At 37.1% G+C, this 23,818-nt stretch overlaps 1 protein-coding gene across 3 annotated transcripts in view; it reads left to right on the forward strand.

The window, feature by feature from the left end:
* The window catches only part of ema (C-type lectin domain containing ema), a 335,572-nt gene that overhangs the window by 167,669 nt on the left and 144,085 nt on the right, over window positions 1–23,818 (forward strand). For all 3 annotated transcript variants that reach the window (XM_090407474.1, XM_090407476.1, XM_090407475.1), the window contains exon 15: window positions 16,156–16,225. In XM_090407474.1, coding sequence (XP_090263600.1) covers window positions 16,156–16,225 — 70 coding nt within the window. The remainder of the gene's footprint in view (window positions 1–16,155; window positions 16,226–23,818) is intronic.

Raw genomic sequence — 23,818 nt, forward strand, 5'->3', positions numbered from 1 at the left:
GTGTTGTAAAAGGAATGATAAATGTGACATGAAAACTGAAGATAAAGATATTTTAGAAATATCTATAGTAATTACTTTGAAACATTGCTAAATGAAACGTGGCAAAACCATTGGTAGAACATATTCAAGAAGAATGCAAGGTTTAACGTTAGCATTCTGATGTAGAAAAAGCCATCAAAAATATGAAATGTGGAAAAACAATTGGATTACATATTTGACCTGAAATCTCCAAATATGGAGATACTCTGTTTGGAGAGAAGTTAATGGACACCATTTCATGAGGAAAAAAACAGCCACGGCAGCGACCTTAATAAGATGTAGGATTTCCTTTCATTGCGATGACTACAGCAATCTGATGGACATACTTTCCACAAGTATATGATAGTGATCAATGAAAATTTTGGATCATTCATTCTTTGTAGGCATGTAATGAGCTCCTGAACTGTTGTGGGGCAGATGGCTCTTGACCTCACCCGACACTCCAGTTCATCCCACAGATGTTCAATAGGGTTGAGATCAGAGCTCTGTGGAGGCCAGTGAAGTATTGTGATGTTCATGTCCCCAAATCATGCAGTTGCAGCAGCCTTATGACATGGTGCATTGCCTTGCTGAAAGAGACAATGGTCAGTCCCATAGAAATGCCACAAAATAGGAAACATTACATTGTCCAGAATGTTCAGATGCCTCGCTGAGTTCATTGTTAGTGGCACCACACAGGCCCACAGGAAAAACTGGACCATACCATCACACTACCAGTTCTGAATTTCATAGTTTGGATTACGCACTTTGTAAGAGAATTTCACCAGACATCCACCACACCACACCTTTCCATCTGCTCGGTAGAGGGTGTAGCGTGATTCATCATTCCAAGACTGCTGTTGTAAATTACCGACCGATTAGCATTTCAGGAATCGTTGTCAAGGTTTTAGAGAAATTAGTCAAGAAAAGAATATAGGATTGGATAGATGAAAATGGGTTATTGTATGGGGGACAACATGGTTTTGTGAAGGGTAGATCATGCCTCAGTAACTTGCTTACATTTTATAACACAGTGACGGCTGAACTGGATAAGGGTAATGGGTTTACAGTGATTCTATTGGACCTTGCCAAGGCCTTTGACAGGATACCACATGGAACCCTAATCAGTAAACTGGAGCAGATGGGGATGGATATAGGGTTGGTGAGATGGATAGGAGGGTGGTTGATGGAGAGATACCAGAGAGTGGTTTATTCAGGAGTTGAGTCTAAAAAACGGCTTGTGACTAGCTGTGTGCTGCAGGGCTCTGTTCTTGGACCACTACTTTTCAATTTGTTCATCAATGATATAGGAAAGGATCTGAGAGGAAGTGTTCACTTGTTTGCTGATGATGCAAAGTTGGGTAGAGCAATTATGAGTGCACAGGATGTCAAAATTTTACAGGATGATTTGGATAGTTTGGAGGACTGGGCTAGGAAAAATGGATGTCAATTTAATGTGGCAAAGTGTAAGGTTATGCATTTTGGGGTGAAAGAATAGCAGCAGTATATCACATTGTAACAAGCAGAGACAAACAAGTTATTGTTCCTCTGTATCGAGCCTTGATAAGAGACCCCATCTGGGCTACTGTGCTCAGTTATGGGCACCAGGGTTTCTTCGTGATGGGGAGGAAATGGAGAGGATCCAGAGACAAGTGACCAAGATGATAGCAGGTCTGTGGAATGAACCTTATGAGAACAGGTTGAAGATTTGGGGTTGCAAAAATTGGTCGTTAGGCAGAAAAGGGGGGTGATATGATTGAGACATTCAAATTACTGAAAGGTTACTATAAGATTAATCCAGAAGATATTTTTGAAAATGGGACTGGTGGTGGGAGGACTAGGGGCCATGCATGGAAGCTTGGCAAGAATGTGGTTAACAAGGGTGTTAGAGCTAGGTTTTTTACTTGGAGAGTGGTGAATGAGTGGAATAGGCTGCCAGAGTCTGTGGTGGGTGCTACGACCGTGAATGAGTTCAAGGCAAGGTATGATAGATACTGTGTGAATGTTGAATAGTTGTTCTTGACATGATGTTAGGGCCTCCCTCGATGAGTCTGACTCCTTGGAGTTGTCTGGAATAATAATAATAACACAGCTTCCACTTTTCACTGTACACTCTTTGTACCACTGCCATAGAAAATGTCATGAAAATCAGATGCCGCTTCATGTTGGTTCGGCTAATGTGGGTCTTGCATTTTGCAGTCTTACCATGGAAACCCATGTTGTGAGCCTCGGTTCTGAAAGTTTTTGTGCAGATTCATGTTCCTATTGATGCCCAAGACTATACATCCAAGGTTTGGGCAATGAGTGGTGGTTTTTACATATTATCCTTTGTAGCACCCTATGGTCATGTGTACTGCAGGTAGCATTGCAGTTGACTCTCTGTGTTTCCATCTCAGTATGGTATCACTGATTGTTGACCTGGCCCAGGTCAACAAATCAGCATCCTATTACAATGCTTCTTTCAGATTGTCAGTTCCCTTCTCACAGCCATTTCACCTGGATGCAGTTACACTGACTTCGGAGCATCATATTCCTCCAGTTTATACTGGTTACAAACACTACTCATTGCATGGCATGATTCACCTTGCCCACGGGAGTGTCTGTTGACTTCTTTCCAAGCAGCGTATAAAAGTTTTACCCTGGCTGTACTGTATAATCACAGTGCTGAATTCCAGACAGTTGAAGTCTGGAATTCAGCATTGTGATCTATTCATTTAAGTAGATAAATTGCTCCATCTTAACAAAAAAACTTTGTGAAGATGGAGCTATTTATCTACTGATATTTCCAGGCAAGATTAATGCAAGCATACTTGAAGAGGCTAAGAAAATATTATACGCATTGATTTGGTTTAAGCTCTTACAAAACACAATCTCTTAACAAGTGGAATTATCAGTTAATGATGCAAAGTATAAGGTTTTATAATTTAGGAAGCAACAATGGAATGCAGAGTATAGTTATGGGAATATCTTTGAGAAGGTGGAAGAGATGAGGGTGATAGTAGACAAGAACTAAAATTTCAGTGACACACACATACTGCTAAAATTGGGAGGACAAGCACAGTGGATTATAGCAATGATGTGGAGAACAAGAACACTGATGTATAAAAATAAGTATGTTATGGTTCCATGGTATATCAGGTTACATATGGATTATTGTGCACAGATTTGGTCACCTTGTTGGAGAGAGAGAGTGAGACTGGAAAGAGTCCAGAAACAATTGACTAAAGTGGCTGTGGGTCTCTGCAGTGGTGAGTATGAAGACAGTTTGAAGGACTCTGCTAATTGCAGTCCTTGTGAGTATGAAGACAATTTGAAAAATGCAATTTGCAGAGTATCCTTCATCTTCTTGAAGATATTCTCACTTGTATACTCTGCATCCCAATGTTGCTTCCTAAATTATAAAACCTTACACTTTGCATCATTAACTGATAATTCCACTAATTTGCCCATTTGGTCAGCCTATGCAAGTCCTTGCAAGGCTATAACATCTGCTTTACTTCTCATATTTCTTCCCAACTTTGCACCATCTGCAAACTACTACACATCACCATTCAAACCTTTTCCTGCATCATTAACATATAAGTTACAATAGTAGCCCAAAACAGGCAATGAGGCACGCTGCTATGGACTACCTTTTCCTGGATACTGCTTCCCCATACCCAACTTCCTAATACCTATCTGACAACCAGTCTCCAATCCAACATGCTACTGTCCCAATGCCATTCTTTCCGTTTTAATTAACATGCTTATCACAACATGCAATTTATCAAAGGCCTTTGCAAAATCTAAATATACCACTGTTGTATATCTCTCCCTTGTACAATGCATTTTCATCCTGTTTATAATAAGTAGATTGCTAAGATGTGACCTTCTTAGAAAATCTATGCTGTTTATCAATGAGAATGACACTCTTATTAGGACAAGATTCATTTCTGAATCTTGTCCTGACTAACCTCTTAACACTTTAACCAAGACTCTAGGCCCTCAGATTGGCCTATAACTTGAAGCCTTTATCTTATTACCTCCCTATGAAAGGGAACAATTTTGTCCTCTTAACTCCTTTGGAACTTTCCCCAGTCACAGACTCATTTAAAATTTTGTCAGTGCTACTAACTTTTTGCAATATTCCCTCAAAATTACTCAATGACACATCATGAAACCCGACAGCCTTATGCACATAAAGTTTTTATTCATTTCCTCATATTTCCTAATCACTCATTAGTGCTTCTTCTCACTTTCTGGTTCATTGAAGTTTTGCGTGATGTCATTTTCACAAGGATGAAATGCATTTATGAACTCTATTCTTGAGAGATACTTGTGACATTAAATTGAGAAATATAAACATGTTAGCACAAGAATATTTTAATATTTGCCAAATATTTCAGTCTGAAATTAACAGACTATCCTCAGTGACTTGATAGGAACACTTTCACAAGGTGGAATACAAACAATTGATCATTCAAAAGTAGAACGAACCGCGTGATGTTACATTGTTAAGCACTAAAGAGAGGTAAATTTCATCAGTGATGAATAAATTATAGGTATTAATTCATAATTTCATATAATAATTTAATTTATAAATTCAATTAAAGATAACATTAGACTAATGTAGGAATTAGATCTCAATTAAAAAAAAAAAAAAAAAAAACAGTGTGTTATCCAGATTAAACTTTCCATATTTTTGACAAGGATAGGCAATCATTTCGATTCAAGTTAGGGCGTTGAAGTAAAGCCTCAGCATTCTCTTTGAATAGGCATTTGAATTTATAGTGACATCTGTGTAGAAGGAGAGTCCTGAACCAGAGAATGTTGTGGCTTGTCTCTATCCTGTGCTGAGCCAATCCAGACTTATTGGATTTGTTGTGAAGAATGTACGATTGATGTTCTTGTATTCTTTTTTCTATAGAGCATCCGGTTTGTCCAAATCACAACAGATTGCAGTTACAAGGAACTTTATATATACACCAGGCAGCGACATAGTTGAGTGTTTATCTTTAGGAGATGAGAAATATGTGGATATTTTGTTAATAGGAATATATCTATATCTCTTTCTCTCCCGTAGTCCTTAATGGACCGTTGGGTCACTCATGGCTGAGCCATGAATGTAATGGGGTGAATTAAGACAGATGGTGCCCATCTTCTCTTCTGTCTTCGTCTATATATCCTGTGGCTGTATCCTGTATGTTCACGGGTACCGTTTGCAGGATAAACTTGGGGAAAAAACCTGCTGTCCACGCCCAAGACTGGCTAACTTGGCTATGGCTGAGGAAGATAATTCAGCTCCTCACGTCACCAACGGGAATTGAACCTAGGACACTCCTTACCCAGGCATATGGTTGTGAAGTGCACAGCCACTAGGCTAACCGTGTGGACAATAGGAATATAAGTGGCTGTTAAATCATATTTCTTCAGAATTCTTGAAATTGGTTCTGAGATTCCAGAAATATATGGAATTGGAACTCAAGGTATTGATTCTTTGTTGTTCTGGATAGGATTGTAGGAATCGAACAGATGTTGTGTAGTCTTTTCAGAGAAGCCATTTAATTTCATGTGATGTTTGATTGAAAGTTCTTTCTGTAGTTATCAACAAGTTATCCTTTTTAGACATCCTCCTCATCTGCTCACTTTCAGGTATTCTGACAACAACAGTTTACAGAAAACCCACTTTTACTGGATGCTACATTCTTAAACAATCTACCCATCATCCTTATCAAAAAACATGAATTATAAAATATTTAATTCAACAAGCTAGAACTGTAACATCACGTGGCTCATTCTGTTTTTGAATGATCAATTGTTTATATTCCACCTTGTAAAAACTGTTCTTATCAAGCCACTGAGGATAGTCTGTTGATTTCAGACTGAAATATTTGGCAAATATTAAAATATTCTTGTGCTAATGTGTTTATATTTCTGCATTTATGAACTGCCTGTTTAATATCTCACCTATATCCTCTCCTCTGTAGTGTTTATCAGTCTACCACTTTCACTAACCAGTATCACCTTTTGAATAATCATTCTTTTTTCCACTTATCGAAAGAACTCTCTGGGATTTCCCCCCCCCCCCCTCTTTATTTGCTAACTGCTGCTCTTCTGTTATCATTGTCAAGCAAGTCACCTTTCTTAATGCTCTTTGACTCCTCATGCAACTTATTGCCATTCATCTTGTATTGCCACTGTAATGACTTCTTTCTGATTGCATATCTCACCTCTTCAGTCATCCATTTCACATTTACCTTACTTTATCTCCTGACCTTTGGAATTCATTCAGACATTGCCTTTGTAAGGTAGTTCCTGAGACTAAGTAGAATTATATTCTTCCAAATTCGTCATTCCTTGATATAACTGCAAACCATCTCCTGAATTTGCCATAATCACTAACCTTTATAGTGTCACATATTTCCATTTTTCATAAAGCCCTCATATGGCTTGCCACCATCCAAATGATCACTTTTTCCAGAGGAAGATTGGATAGCTCATTTATCTTCTGATGAATGATCAAAGATCTGTAATCAATGTGTGCTCTGTTACATACTGCCTAAGACATCTCCAGAAATTCATTCTTTGCCCCCAGTTGACATCTCTTCATTCCGTTCTATATTACCATAATTAAAATATCACCAATAATCATTTTTCTTATTTTCCAGTCTAATTTGACTATACATTTCTTTCTCATTGTCCTCTGTTACCAGGTTTATAGCAATACCTAACTAAATATTTCATTCTGTCCACCTCTACCTCACACCATGCTGCCTCAAAACCACTGCCACTGTTTGTCCCTTGCATTTCCACTTTAGTTGGACATTACTCCTCTGCTATCATCAACAGCATTCCTCCTTTTCTGCTTTGTATTCACATCCTTCCATCTCTATTCCTGTTAGGATGTCATCCAACCACATCCACTTTAAATTTTTTTGGTGGACACTCAATCAATGCAGCAATCTCATTTCATTTATTTCAGATACTCTTGATCTTCATATACAAGCATAATAGCCATTCTGGTTCTATAACAAGTCCCATGGATGCCATTTCTTCAGTGTGACCTTATGTCTTGTTTTCTGGCGATTCCTGTAATCTTCATCAGCTGGAGTCAGCCTCTCCTCTCTTGTCACAAACATATGAGTGGCTTCCTCAACTTCTGAAAATAGCATTATTTTTTGCCCTTGATGATACTTTTCACTTCTTCAGCTAATAACTGTATAGATCAGATCCTCCTAGCTTTTAAACTGCTATTGTCATGTTTTGGGTGAAACATTAAAAACATCCCTAAAATTCCTTAAGTGTCCAGAAGAGGGGCATTTAAGCTAATCGATGACCTTTCTCTCAGAAAAAAAACTCTCTGCTTATGCCTTTTTTTATTTTTTGTTGATATTCCATGGGTATTGTTCTACTGAAGTGTTCATTATTCCTCTACTTTCCACTAAGCCAGTTGAAAAATAAGTAGTGATTGACCTTCCATTTTTTATAATTCATCTCTAGACCCACAAAACTTGATTATGGATTTCCTTCTTCACTCCATCTGTCTTTATTCTTTTAACTGCATTCCTCAGGAAGCATTCTCTCTCGATTTCATCTCCCTCCCCCAGTATGCATGCACACACAGACATGAAATGACAGTAAGTTCCTTCTGTATTACAAATTCTGCATCTTCCCACATATAGGATTTTTAATTTAAAAATAAAGGTGAAAAAGATATTAGTTTTTCCCTTTATTCCAAATTTACCCCAAACATCAATTTCTTCTCTTTGTGTTTCATTGTTTTTTTTTTTTTGTTGAGATTCTAGCTAACTTGCATGCCTTGCTCGTGTTATGTTTAGTTTTTTCTATGCAGTGCCTCAGCCAGCATGATAGCTTGTGTTGTAGCATTATGTATATGCAATGCTAACCAAATTGTATTCTAAATATAGAATAAATTTAGTCATCTAAATCCCAAATTCCCATCCCTTGTTTTGTCAGCATCCAAATGAACAGGTTGTAATATTCATACCATTACAAGGTGAGAATTGTATTTTGGGTCAGCAGCCTCAGTGTCTGCATTCCTTGTGGTCTGTGTTAAGGTGTCCTCTTGACTATTTATGTTATAAAAATTAACTGATTTTTGTAGTCTAAGCTTCTATGATTCAATTCATTTTTGTAGGAAAGACCAAAGTTTGAATTCCATGTACCATATTGTAAAGAACTTTTAGAAAAGTTTTTTTTTTTTAACTGACGGGAAATCCTGCTACCTCCATTTCAGTCAAAGATTTTGATTGAAATGGAGGTAGCAGGATTTCCCAGAAAGTTTCAATAAGGAAATACCGTGAGTAGACATTACTAACTATTATAATAACGGAATTAACTCGTGTCAATTATTCTTTATTCGTAGAATTTTGACCTGAGTATCACAGGCATCATCAGTACAGGTACAAGGCTGATTAAACAATAACTGTTATATTCACAAAGTGCCACCTAAGTAGCTAAGGTTAAATTTCCTAAATATATTTAAATTATTTATTTTTTTTATTTTATTTTAATTATTTAAATTTAATTATTTAGTTATTTAATTATTATATAATAATTTAATTATTCAATTATCTTAATTTTTTTTTTAATATATATATATATATATATATATATATATATGTTAGGAAAGATTTGCTGCTCTTGGCAAAGACTTGTGAATGACTTTTGTCTTGTTCGACTTAACTCTATGCCTGGTGTTGATGGCATGTTCTGCAATTCCAGACTGTTCAGGTTCAAGGTACTGATTGTATGACTGGTGTTCTTCTAACCGCACCTGAGCAGATCTTCCTGTTTGTCCAAAATATGATAATCCACACGAGCAGGGAATCTGGTAGACACCTGGATAGCTGAGATGTGGGAGCTTGTCCTTTGGAGACATTAAGAAAATGGAGACTTTTCTGATGGGTCGAAAAGCCACACAGATATTTAGTGGTTTTAGCACCTTAGCTATGCGTTCACTAACCTCTTGTATATAGGGGATAGGTATACGTGTAGGTTCTTCTGTACTTGAAGAGGATGCTGGAGCACGACTACTTAAAGCTCTTTTTATGAAGGACTTCTTATAGCCATTGGATATGAAGGAGGAATTAATATACTGTAATTCTTTTTGTAAAAGTTCTTCTGAAGAACAAAAGGAGTGGGCTCTTTGAACTAGTGATTTTATAGTACCCGCCTTTTGGCTGGGATGGTGATGTGATTCAGGTGAATGTACTGGCCTGTATGAGTCTCTTTTCTATAGACTGTGAATTGTAGATAATCATCTGGTTGGCGAAGAATCAAGAGGTCTAGAAATGCTAACTGCTTATTTACTTCTACTTCTAGGGTGAACTGGATCCTTGGATGAAGTGCATTCATTTTTGAGAGAAACAGTTGTAGTTCTTCTGAGGTGCCCTTCCATATAGAAGGGCACATCAGAATTTCTCTTGTATTCTCTTCTGTCTTGGATGACCACAGCTTTCCTTTTGTCAGCTTTCGTAATAATTAGGTTCTTGTTATTTTTTAGCGAATTCAGTGCTTTTTGTCCAGCATACGATAGGTTCGGCCATGGAGGCTTGGTGTTAAAAAAAATTTTTGCAAACTCAAATCTTGTTCTGTTAGCTGTTTTTTGGGGTAAGGATCGAATACCTCTGTTTATACTATGGAAAAAATCTATTATAGGTATTTTATTTGGAGCAACGGCAAAATTATGCCCTTTTGACAGAACGAAACGTTCACTATCTGTCAGTGGGCAGCCTGATACGTTGATCACTACTCTATCTGTATCAATGACAGTATTGCTAGATTTGGGGTGGCTCACCAGTGAATCAAACTTGCGTTTCAATCTATCACGGGAAGCATTAAAAACCTTTTCGCATGACATCGATGAAAGTAGGTCACTGTTAAATTGTCAGCTACAAGAAGTAAAGAAATCTCTTGCCCCTCTGAACAAAGAAATAATAGATATCAAAAACACTATAGAACCAGTATTAGAGACCTAAAATTTTAACACCGTTTTATGCATTTCATCAATGTCATACCAAAAGGTTTTTAATGCTTCCCATGATAGATTGAAACGCAACTTTGATTCACTGGTGAGCCACCCCAAATCTTGCAATACTGTCATTGATACAGATAGTTGTGATCAATGTATCAGGCTGCCCACTTACAGTGAATGTCAAAAGGGCATAATTTTGCCATTGCTCGGAATAAAATACCCATAATAGACTTTTTCCATAGTATAGACAGAGATATTCGATCCTTACCCCAAAAAACAGCTAACAGAACAAGATTTGAGTGTACAAAAATTCTTTTTAACGCCAAGCCTCTGTGGCCGAACCTATCATATGCTGGACAAAAAGCACTGAATTCGCTAAAAAATAACAAGAACCTAATTATTACGAAAGCTGACAAAGGGAAGGCTGTAGTCATCCAAGAAGAGAATACGAGAGAAAAATATCACTGTTACTTTGCGACTATTCGACTTATAGGCCCCCCTCGCTTCAGATCCTACTGGTAGTCAAATAAAAAAGCTTAATGCCCTTTAGAAAAAATATCTATGGGATGAAGATAAAAAGAAAGCACTAAAGACCTCCTTTGGGTGCCCACTGAGATTATATGGTCTTCCAAAAGTACATAAGCTAGGAATTCCATTAAGACCATTTGTAGACTGTATAGGTTGTCCCACTTACCAAAGATCAAACTTTCTGTCAAATTTACTCATTTCTTCAACTAGAAGAACTGTTACATATATAAAAAATTCTGTGGACTTCAGAAATAAAATTTCTGATCTGCATCTAGACGATTTGGAGATTACGATTAATTTAGATGTTGTTTCGCTATTTACGAATGTTCCGTTGGCGGACAGCAGAGAATTACTACACCAAGAATTTCCTCCAGACATTGTCAAATTATTTGAATGTGTAATAAAGTCTGGTTATTTTTCCTTCAAAAACCAGTTATACCAACAAATCGTAGGGACAGCAATGAATAATCCAATATCTCCTGCTATTACTAACTACTTCACTATTATTATTATTATTCCGGGCAACTCCAAGGAGTCGACAGACTCATCGAGGGAGGCCCTAACATCATGTCAAGAACAACTATTCGACATTCACACAGTATCTATCATACCTCACCTTGAACTCATTCATGGTCGTAGCACCCACAACAGACTCTGGCAACTTATTCCACTCATTCACCACTCTCCAAGTAAAAAACCTAGCTCTAACGCCCCTGCTAACCACATTCTTGCCCAGCTTCCATGTATGGCCCCTTGTCCTCTCACCACCAGTCCTATTCTCAAAAATAACTTCTGGATTAATCTTATAGAAACCCTTCAGTAAAATGAATGTCTCAATCATATCACCCCTTTTCTGCCTATCGACCAATTTTTGCAACCCACAAATCTTCAACCTGTTCTCATAAGGTTCATTCCACAGACCTGCTATCATCTTGGTCACTCGTCTCTGGATCCTCTGCACCTCCTCCCCATCAAGAAGAAACCCTGGCACCCATATCTGGGCACAGTAGTCTAGATGGGGTCTAATCAGGGCTCGATACAGAGGAACAATAACTTGTTTGTCTCTGCATGTTAAAGTATTTTTCAGAAGCCAAGTGATTTGATGAGGTGATTTAGCCACTTTTGCAATGTGCCCCCCCCCCCCCCCCCAAACTTCAATTCCCTATCCACCAACACTCCCAAATCCCTGGCCTCATCAATCTCCTGGAGTATGGTTCCACCAATGTGATATACTCCTGCTAATCTTTTCACCCCAAAATGCATAACCTTACTCTACCACATTAAATCAACATCCATTTTCCCTAGCCCAGTCCTCCAAACTATCCAAATAATCCTGTAAAATTTTGACATCCTGTGCACTCACAATTGCTCTATCCAACTTTGCATCATCAGCAAACAAGTGAACACTTCCTCTCAGATCCTTTCCTATATCATTGATGAACAAATTGAAAAGTAGTGATCAAAGAACAGACCCCTGCGGCACATCACTAGTCACAGTCAGTCTTTTGGACTCAACTCCTGAATAAACCACTCTCTGGTATCTCTCCATCAACCACCCTCCTATCCATCTCACCAACCCTATATTTATCCCCATCTGCTCCAGTTTATTGATTAGAGTTCCATGTGGTATCCTGTCAAAGGCCTTGGCAAGGTCCAGTAGAATCACTGTAAACCCATTACCCTTATCCAGTTCAGCCGTCACTGTGTTATAAAATGTGAGCAAGTTACTGAGGCATGATCTACCTTTCACAAAACCATGTTGTCCGCCCCATACAATATCCCATTTTCATCTATGCAATCCTGTATTCTTTTCTTGACTAATTTCTCCAAGACCTTGACAACGATTCCTGATATGCTAATCGGTCGGTAATTTACAACAGCAGTCTTAGAACCTCCTTTATGCAGTGGAACTATTCCCCCCCCCCCCTCTTTCCACCTCCCTCGGGGCTAACCCACACCGAGACTCAAATTAAACAAAATGGTCAAGGTTACTGACAATTCTTTAGTCACTTCACATACGACATGAGCTGGTATACCATCCAATCCCACAGATGTATTGACTTTGAGATTATGCAGTAGACAACTCACCTCCACTTCATTCACCACAATTCCTGTATAATCTATTGGTTCATTCATTTCTGCAATGTCACCACCTGGATGATATATTCTTGCTAAGTGCTCACTCAGTAACTCAACTATATCAACTGATTCAGTTACCTCCCTACCATCGGCATTCTTTAAAATCATTCTGCCATATACATTTTTTCTTTTACTTGCAACATATTGAAAAAACTGTTTAGGATTCTCTTTAGCCTGCATGACCAATGTTCTTTCGTAATCCTTTTTTGCTTTTCTTATCACACTCGTTACCCTTCTGGCCTGCGCTTTATACTGTTCATTTGTCTGCCGGTCACCTTTTCTCCTTAAATTCTCTCCATAGTTGTTTCTTTTTTTGCAGCTCAAGCTTAATGGTGTTATTCATCCATTTAACTCCTACTTGATTTATTATTTGGACTCTAGGTATACAGTCAGCCATTGCTTCATGCAAACATTTCTTAACTGCCTCCCATGTACTATCAACTTCTAGCCCTTGCAGTTGTAAATGCCATGGCACTGAACCAATCAAACTCTTAAGCCTGTCATACTTACCAGCCCGATAATTCCACATGTACCCTGTTTTAATTGTAAATTCCACACCTTTAGCCACCTCCCAAGTCAAGACCCTATGATCACTCTCACCAATTGGTGGCAATGTGGTCATATTTGTTACAGCCAAATCCTCAGATGCAGTTACTATGTCAGGCACTCTCTGATTCCTAATATTTTCCATTACATGCTGTCAGAGATAGTTATCCCTTAATAACTGCATAAAATCCAATTCCTTCCTTCCGTGTGTCCTCTCCTCACTCTAATCAATGCGACCATAGTTGAAATCTCCCATAATAATTACCCTCCTTCCACTCATTTCTTCTATTTGCTTGTGCATACTATCTCCACCATCTTTTCCATCACCTGGTCTATAGCAGCACCCAATTGTATATTTTGTTCTGCTAGCCACAATCTCACACCAAATGGCTTCAAATGTGCTCTCTTCTCTATCCTGCAATTCAACTTCTATTCTCCTTGGCTGCAGCTCATCAGCTATCATCAACAATCCCCCCCCCCCCCCATTTTATTCTCCCTGTCATTTCTGAACACACTATACCCATCACATTCAATCCAACTAGCTATATCATCTACAGTCAGCCATGTTTCATTAATGCCAATAACCTGTGGTCCGGAAGTGCCAACCATATCCAAAAATTCTTCCTTCTTGTTCCTAATACTCCTAGCATCAGTGTACATGAATTTCAGACCCCCATTAGCCCCATCCCTACCTTGATGCCTTATACTAACTATCCCATTCTGATTTGTTGTCCTTATTTGCTCGGGCATATCATTTATACACTCAACTGCCTCCTTATCTATCTACTTCCTCCTCCCCTTTAATAAATCTAGTTTCCCTGATTCTGCACATCCACTTCGTTCAACAATACTTTTTCAAGTTTCCTTACACCGAATCCATTCAAATGCAAGCCATCCATCTTATATAGATCCTTTTGCCCATCGAACTCACTCCACACGTCCACAAATTCCACACCACTCGTCATACATAACCCACGCATAGTCATTTGTAATTATGTCCCTCCTTTTAAACACTTCACTGTCATACCGTGGCAAAAGACTAATCATCCTAACTCTCTCACTCTTTTCTTTTGCTACCTCAAACAATTCATTCAGGTCCTCTATCATTTCCATTTTATCTCCTTATAAATCATTTGTATTTGCCACAACAATCATTTCTTTCACCCTTTCCTTTTGCTCTCTAATAGACTCAGTTACGTCCTTGATGGTCGCACCAGGTTGGTACGATTTTGTGAAATCCTCTACTAACACACCTCGTACTATTTAATCTTCATACAACACTCATGGAGTGCTGTATGGAGACTCCTTGTACTTCATGGAGCATTTCGAACAGCGTGTCTTTAACAACATTACACCCAGACCTAACATTTGGTTCAGATATGTGGATGACATTTTTTGCCTTATGGAAGGGCACCTCAGAAGAACTACAACGGTTTCTCTTAAAAATTAATGCACTTCATCCAAGGATCCAGTTCACCCTAGAAGTAAATAAGCAGTTAGAATTTCTAGACCTTGATTCTTCTCCAACCAGATGGTTATCTACAATTCACAGTCTATAGGAAAGAGACTCATACAGACCAGTACATCCACGCTGAATCACATCACCATCCCAGCCAAAAGGCAGGTACTATAAAATCACTAGTTCATAGAGCCCAATCCTTTTGTTCTTCAGAAGAACTTTTACAAAAAGAAAATTACAGTATATTAATTATTCCTTCATATCCAATGGCTATAAGAAGTCCTTCATAAAAAGAGCTTTAAGTAGTCATGCTCCAGCATCGTCTTCAAGCACAGAAGAACCTACATGTATACCTATACACAAGGGGTTACGAACGCATAGCTAAGGTGCTAAAACCACTAAATATCTGTGTGGCTTTTCGACCCATCAGAAAAATCTCCAATTTCCTAATGTCTCCAAAGGACAAGCTCCCACATCTCAGCTATCCAGGTGTCTACCAGATTCCTTGCTCGTGTGGATTATCATATTTTGGACAAACAGGAAGATCCGCTCAGGTCCGGTTAGAAGAACACCAGCCATACATCCAGTACCTTGAACCCGAACAGTCTGGAATTGCAGAACATGCCATCAACACCAGGCAATCAAGACAAAAGTCATTCACAGAAGTCTGTTCCTAATGGAACGGCTATACAAAGAAACACGTAAAACATTACTTCACTCCCCTAACCTAAACAGATCCGATGGTTTACATCTTTCCCCCCTGTGGGAGATAGTACTTTATAAAGCAGCAAATCTTTCCTAACACACACACACACACACACACACACATATTAAAAAAAATTATAATTGAATAAGTAAATTATTATTTAATAACTAAATAATTAAATTTAAATAATTTAAATAAATTTAGGAAATTTAACCTTAGCTACTTAGGTGGTGCTTTGTGAATATAACAGTTCTTGTTTAATTAGCCTTGTACCTGTAATGATGATGCCTGTGATACTCGTGTGAAAATTCTACGAATAAAGAATAATTGAAGTGAGTTAATTCTGTTATTGTAATAGTTAGTAATTTCCCAGAAACTGAGGGCGTTTTCATCTCACCAAACAGGCAGACCACCAGAAGAATGAATACAACTTGCACGTAGTATACTGGTCTTGTAGACTTGCTTTAGCTGCAATTTCAAAACATCTTTTATGAAGTGTGGGTGGGGGATGAAGCCAGGATCTGCTAATTTTCTTTTCAGTAAGGAACCGTTGTTAGTTAGTTTTTCTTTTATCCTTACTGGTATCCTTAGTTATGCTGTTTCTTTGCATTAAACATGTATTTGCATAAATTGGATATAGTGCTGCATATGTTGATGTATTTGCATAAATTTTATGTGGTACTGCATTTTTTATTTTTACATTTTTGATAAAAATGCACACTAATAGGCATTTTTATAAGTATTTTTATGCTCATTTTTTTTCTTTTTTTTCCCTTCTTTCAGACTAAGCAGTGGTATAACATCAATTTAGTGGATAGAATGATAAAAATAATTAGCTTCAGTTGCCAGTACAGTAAGATATATTTCCCTTCATAATTTGAGGCACTTGTGGCATTGTTAATTAGCAATATTAATACACATTTAAACAAGATAATTAAACAATATTTAGTGATCTTATAAAGATATTTTGAATGGGAGGAGGGTTCTCTTGATGTATAAATTTAGAACAACATATAACCCAAAACATTTTGTTATAACTATTCTTGGCAAGTATCACATATTGGAAAATGGTATCTGACTAATTACTTAAATATATTTTTTAAAGAGATCCAAGGGCATGTATCATTCCCATTCAGATCGAATAATATTCTGTTCTTTTCTAAAGTTTGGGAGTTTTAAACTTTAGTAACAGTAATTATTTTTAAATATATTATGTTTTTTAGATTTAATTAGTCATATCACATACAGCACTTGCCATGAACAGTTAGTTGATTGTTATAAGCTTAGATTTGTTTTGAATTTGTCTAATTTGTTATTGTTGATGGATATTTATTTTATATCTGAAAAATCTGATTCATGTGGTCAGTAAATGTTTAATTTTCTTATGTGTGTTTGTCAATGTTTATTGATTTATTAATTTATTCATTTCATTCAATAGTCTTAACTCATTCATTTGAACTTATTTTACATATGACAGTTTCTGAATTAATATAAAATCCACTTATGCTTTTTAAAATGAGGCTGTTTTAGCCCTGTATCTTTTAGAGATGGAGTGGGCAGTTCATTCTCCAGTGGTACTAATTGGAAATAGCTGGCCCAAGACTATCACTAATTATACACAGCATCCTGTGAAGAGAGGTGGCTGACAAGTGTTGCCATCTCCTGGTTCTTAATCCTAACAATATGTTTATTATCTGAAATAGTGTGGATGCTATGGTTAATTTTTCAAGTTTATAGGATGAAAAACTCAAGTTTCCAGGAGAAAAAAGCCTTGTTCGTGCCAGAGATCAACTAACTCGGGAACCAATTGAAAAAAGCTTAGAAAAAGTTCTCTAGTCAGCAACTAGAATTGATTTTAGGATAAGGATATTCTTTCTTTGAACAGACTAGTACTGTGAATGGCATGTGCCATTTCCACTGAGCTACACAGGCTATATATATATATATAATATATAAAATGTAAGAAAAAGAGTGTGTAGACTGCCAGTTCATGATATGTGAATAAGAGTTTATAAGGCAGAACACCAGAATAAGATTTTTAATTGACAACGTATTTCATCCTGATTGCACAAGATTTCTTCAGGTATTAACTTACAAATTAGTAAACTAGTAGACAAAACAGTAAGGACTAACAAAAGTGACAACAGTTATGCAGTTATAGAAGAGACTGATGTTAGTTTAAAATATTTAATTGTTCAGAACATCATGTGTTTATGCACTCATGTGAACATGTTTGGCTAATGAAGGCCAGGATGTACTCAGATAAGTTGATATCTTGGTTAATGTTTAGACGTTTAGGATCTAATGCCATTTCTAAAGACTACCAGATATTTCTCTCCTTGGAACGGTGTAATAGTTCTGATTTATCCCATAAAACTTGCTGTCTCATTTGCAAAGCATCGTGTGGCTCAGTAAAGAGACCGTGTGATGACAACACCAAGGCTTCACTCCTATGGTATTCAGTATAGCTGATAAACATCTGGATTTTGAAGTGGACTATGTCAAGGTTTTGTGGATGAGAGTAGTGATCTCATCTTGATAAAGTGGGTAAAGACACTTTGATTTTATATTTCTTCAGTATTTTTGCTAGTTTTTTAGAAATAGAGCTGATATATATGGAAGTGTGATGAATCCTCTGTTTTCTTCATTAGAAATTTCTCTGGTCATATGTTGGTTAAGTAGATGATGTATCCATTTTGAAGGAAAGTGTTTCTTAAACGTTGAAGTTCTTTGGCTAGTTCATCCTTGTCGGTGATGACTTGGGAGGCTCTTGCTCCTAATGTGGAAATAATACCCAATTTTTGAGGTCTGTAATGATGGGAATAGGTGTAGATATCTGTCAGTATGTATAGGCTTTTGAAATATAGACATTTAATATACCTGATTCCTTAGTCAGTAGAAGGTCCAGAAATGAGAGCGAATCATTAGATTTTAATTCATAGGTGAAATTTATATTAGGTATTGATGATTCAGGTACTCGTGAAAAAGCAGAAGTGAAGGTAATCCATGGTTCCAGATTAAGAATATATCATCAGCATTTGTTTTCCATAATTTTGGTTTATGATTGTATTCTTTTAGGACCTTTTTTTATAAATCTTTCTATATAAAGATTTGCTAAAACTGGCAAAAGAGGACTGCCCATGGCTAGACCAGAGTATTTATGACAACACTTTTTTACCCATCACATTTTTACACTGTTGTTTTATATCAACAAGTCTGACTATAGGAATCCCAGGAGAGTGGAGGAGGATAAATAATGCCACTACATAAGTAGAAATCCAGGTCAGTGGTATCAAGCCCAGGCCAATTTCTGTATCACGTCTGTTAATAAAGGTGATAGATTAGGTAGAGATAGAATACAAACTTGGAATATATGGGAACAGACATATTTTTAGAGAGCAGTATGGGTTTAAGAATAGGTCTTGTTTCAGGAATCTGGTAACATGTATATACCATTTGATAAGGTGTTGCTGAAATTGAGCAGGATTGATAGTCAATTGGTAACCTGGTAACAGAGATGCTTGGTTGACATGAAACAGTTATGGGAGGGAAGATCTTTCAGAAGAAAGAGGATGACAAGTGGGGTACCAGTACTGCATAGTTCTCTTCTGGGACTGCTTATTTAAAATATGTCAGTGATATGGTTCAGAGTTTGAGAGATCTTTAGTTGCTTGTTCATGATGCTAAATTTCAGGAAGCACTGATATGGTTAACACAAGAGGATTTGAATAGGTTGGTATGTGAACAGATGAACAGTGATGTTACCTCAATGTTGTTGTTGTAAAGTCATGCAGACTTTACATTTAGCAGGAAGAAGATGGAATGAGATTTGTATATTAGAGAAACTTTGTTCCTGGAGGTCAAAGAAGAAAGTGAGCTGGTGGATAGGGAATGTTGCCGCAAGTTAGGAGATACTTCACAAAAATTGTAGTTTTATTTTATTTACATTTTATTTAAATTGTAGAAAATTGCTTTCCTAATGAGAAGGTCAATGAGCAGAAATAAAGATGTAAAAGGTCCACTGTATAAATCTAATCACTGTATAAATACAGTGATCTAATCAGATCACATCTGGATTTCTGTGCATGTATCTGGTCATCACCTTGGATATGTGTGGTAAAGAAATGTTAGTGCAGAGGTGAGTAACACTGTCTCAGGACTCTGGAGCATCAAGCATTGAGGATGGATTAAAAGAATGTGCTCTACATTGCTTGGGAGATAGGAGAAGAGGTGATATGATTGAAGCATAAAAGTTATTGTGAAGAGCCTGTTAGATTTTTAATTGTGCTCAGGACAAAACACATTTTTTGGATCAGGTTTACATCTTCTGTCAGTTATACAACCAGTGAAAAAGTTGTGTAAGATAAGATCCAGAAAATAAAGGGTAGAGGTAGAACCTGCTATTTGCTACACTGGAATGTAATCAGTATATAGTTGCTGAACCTAAAGCAGTTGCAGGCACTTTAGAGAAAGCTTTACTAGAATCTCAGCAACAGCTTCCTCTCATACTGAGTTTTTGATATTGAAAGAACCAAAACAGAGACAGCAGCTCAACTTTTAAAATGGATAGGAACTGTACAATCAGCCCTGTACAATGGCAAGTGAAAATCTTCAATAGATTTTCACTTGCCATACAACAGAATACTTACTGAGGAAGTGTTTCCAGATTTTTGGCATGAATCATCATCATTATCCCAATACCAGAAAACGATCCAACACAAGCAAACAGTTACTGACCTCTGTCAAACAGTTACTGAGATTCTGTCTTTGTAAGATATTGGAGTAAGATATTGTGTGCAGATTACTAAATAGTAAATGGCAGATTTCTCTGGTATTTAGACAGGAACTTTTCTCTAACACATATTGTGGCTTTTGTAGAAACTTTTTTACCACTGGACTATTTGGTCCATTTAGAAATATGTATAAGATGCATTCCTGAAATGAGAATATGTGGTTTTTCTTTGACATGGAAAAAGCTTAAGACATGGCTTGGAGGCATATTAAAAACCTCTGTAATTTAGATCTCAGATGTAGTCTTCTTTTTTTCACTAAAACTTTCTTCTTTTTTGAAACCTGAGCTGGAAGTGAATTATTCTGGCCATATCACCAATAAGGTGTTCTCTGAGGTTGTCATAAAGGGGTGACACTCTTTGCTGCCAATGTAATCTCAATCACCGAATAACTTCCATAGTAGGCAATTCTGTTATATGTTTGACTTCACACTCTGTTGTCATTCTTGTACCATGATTTGTTGAAATCATCATCATCATCATCATCATCAAATTCCTGCCATGTACCCTCAAGGGGTGTACAGGATATGACAGTACTACATGAAAAAATTACATCATTACTAACTTCCTATCTACAATTTTCCTCCAAATCAGTCTGTTACTTGTCAAGACACCAACATTATCAGATCTTATATTTCTATCGTCTAAGGCACTTTGTACCGTATCAATCCACCTATATCTTGGTCTTCCTCTGGGTCGTTTTCCTGCCAACCTGGCAGAGAACACTTGTTTTGCTAATCTTTCCTCTCCCATTCTATTTAAGTGACCATACCATCTGAGATTAGCTCTGCTAACGCATTCCTGGATGCTGACAATGTCAAGTTCTTTCCTAATATCCTCGTTTTTAATATGATATTGCCATTGATGCCATCTGTTCACGCCTCTAATCTTTCTCAGGACTCTCATATCTGCGGTCTCTAGTCTTTGGTCAAGTGTTTTACTTCTGACCCAGCTCTCAGATCCATAAGTTAAAATTGGTTTGAACACAGTCTTGTATACAGCTAATTTAGTGTTCCGACTAATTTCTTTCTTATTCCATATGAATTTATTCAATTGACTTCCCACGATACCAGCTTTGCTGATTCTGTTGTCTATTTCTATATTTAGTTTACCATCTTCAGTAAAAATTGTGCCTAAGTAGCTGAAATGTTTTACTTGTTCCACAGGTTCTCCATTCACAACACAGTTGACATTTTCAATGATTCTGCCTATTTTCATTGTCTTTGTCTTTTTATTGCTGACCTTCATACCATATCTATTACAACAGCTATTTAATTTAGTCAGAGAATCTTGCAGACTTGTAGCGGATTTATTTAGAAGTATAACATCATCCGCATAAAGCAAAGAGCTGACATTAACATCTCCAATTTTGATATCAGGTTTAATACCACATTCCTTCATAATGTGATCCATATAGATAATGAATAACAGAGGGGATAATGTACATCCTTGTCTCACACCAGATTTAACATTAAACCATCTTCCTGTACTTCCTTCAATTCTAACTGCTGACTCACAACTCAAATAAAGACTAAGTATTGCTTGATATATAGTTCCATTGACACCATATAACTGCAGCGTATTGAATAGCTTCTCTCTTGGCACCTTGTCATATGCCTTTTCCAAATCGACAAAACTTAAATACAGATCTTTGTTATATTCCCATGCTTTCTCGACTATTTGTCGTAAAGTGAAGATCTGATCCTGACAGCCTCTATTTGGCCTGAATCCAGCTTGTTCTTCACCAAGCTTTTCTTCCACAATTCTTCTCAACCGTTTCTCAAGTATACTTGCATAGATCTTGCCAGGAACATTCAGTAGGGAAATACCTCTGTAATTCTCACATTCAGTTTTATTTCCCTTTTTATATATGGGTACTATGAGAGCCCTACTCCAATCATCGGGAATTCGTCCCTCTGTCCAGGCTTTCTGAACTATGCAGTGCAGCCACTGTAAGACTCTTATACCACCATACTTCAGCATTTCTGGTCGAATATCATCTACTCCTGCTGCCTTTCCACATTTCAAGCCTTTGATGGCTTTTTCTACTTCAAGTATGGATATGTATTCCTGACTGCATGCCTGGTCAGTGTTTTTTATCACTGTGCTGTCATCACTGCTTGTTTCATTTAGCAGTTTTTCAAAGTAATTACTCCATACTTCAAGGATATCTTTTTCTCCTGTTTTCATTTCACCTTTATCATCTCTAATTCCTTTTACAGCACTCTTTCCTCCATTCCTAAGCTTCTTCAACAACCTCCAGAATATTTTGCCACCTTCTTGATATTTGTTTTCTATATTCTTGCCAAAGTCCTCCCATGACTTTTGTTTAGCTAGTTTTACACACTGTTTAGCTTTCTTACATTTGTCTCTGTATTCTGTAAGAGTAAAAGCTGACTTATTTGCCAGGAACTTTTGATATGCTTTCTTCTTTTCCTTCACTGCCTCTTTAACTTCCTGTGTCCACCAGGGAGTTCTGATTTTTTTATCTTTGCACACAACCTCACCACATGCCTCTCTGGCAGAATCAATCAATGTTTCCTTCAGAGTTTGCCACTGAATCTCCAAGGTTTGATTCCTGTTCTCAAACTCTTTCATTTTTCCTTCAATAATCTTTGTGTATTTTAGTCTACAGCTCACATCTGAGAGCTGCTCAACTTTTATTCGCTTTAAAACTTTCTTACATGTTATTCTTTTCAATATGAAATTCAATTTTATCCTGCTCAAGACTAAATAGTGATCACTTCCAATTTCAAATCCTCTGTACACTCTGGTGTCCTGCACCAGGGAGAAAACATCACTATCAACAATAACATAGTCAATGAGACTTTTCTTATTCCTAGCCTCTTCTCTCCATGTGAATTTGTGCACATTTTTATGTTGGAACATGGTGTTAGTAATAACCAGTCCATGTCCTGAGCAGAAATCCAACAGATATTTGCCATTATTATTAGCTTTGCTCTTTTCTCCAAATTTTCCCAAAATATTTTTGTATGTCTCACAATCATTTCCTACTCTACTATTTAGATCCCCAACAAGGACCAACTTTTCCTTTTTCATTGTGTCAGTTGCTTTTTCTAAAGCCTCAAAAAATTCCTCCACTTCTACCTTAGTATTGTACTAGGTATTTGTTCCTAGGCTCTTGGTAATAGGTTGAAGTTTTCATCAGGAAAAGAGCATGTGTACATACATTTCTGTCAAAAATGCACTTTAATTATGGGTCTAAGTAGACCCATAGTTAAAGATGGGACAAACTATTATACCATTAAGAACAGAAGCATAGGACCCATTTTTGACAGCTTCCATTCTTTGCTCGCATTCATCAACTAAGAGAAAAGTGAAAAAAAAAAAAGCATTGAATATCTTTTGCACTATATTCTCTATAGAATGAGATGTAGATAAATTTCCTTGCTTCACCTTGATTATGCACTTTGATCAAAGTTTGATTATGGCTCCCAGGTGTACTGTTCTGCAAGGGAGAGCACCCTCTGATCCGATGGTTGAATCATATTGAACATCGGGTATAGCTACTGTGTATTTTCCACATCGCCCATGCAAAGTCTTTATGTTGAAGCAAATGAACCTGCTCTATCACTTTGATGGAAACAGCTCTCTTAATTATGCCCTAAAAATGTCTTCGAAAACATCCTACATGG

This window comes from Typopeltis vanoorti, chromosome 17, assembly GCF_054136105.1.
Source record: "Typopeltis vanoorti isolate ZY-2024b chromosome 17, IOZ_Tvanoo_1.0, whole genome shotgun sequence".
NCBI classification, from domain to species: Eukaryota; Metazoa; Arthropoda; class Arachnida; order Uropygi; family Thelyphonidae; genus Typopeltis; species Typopeltis vanoorti.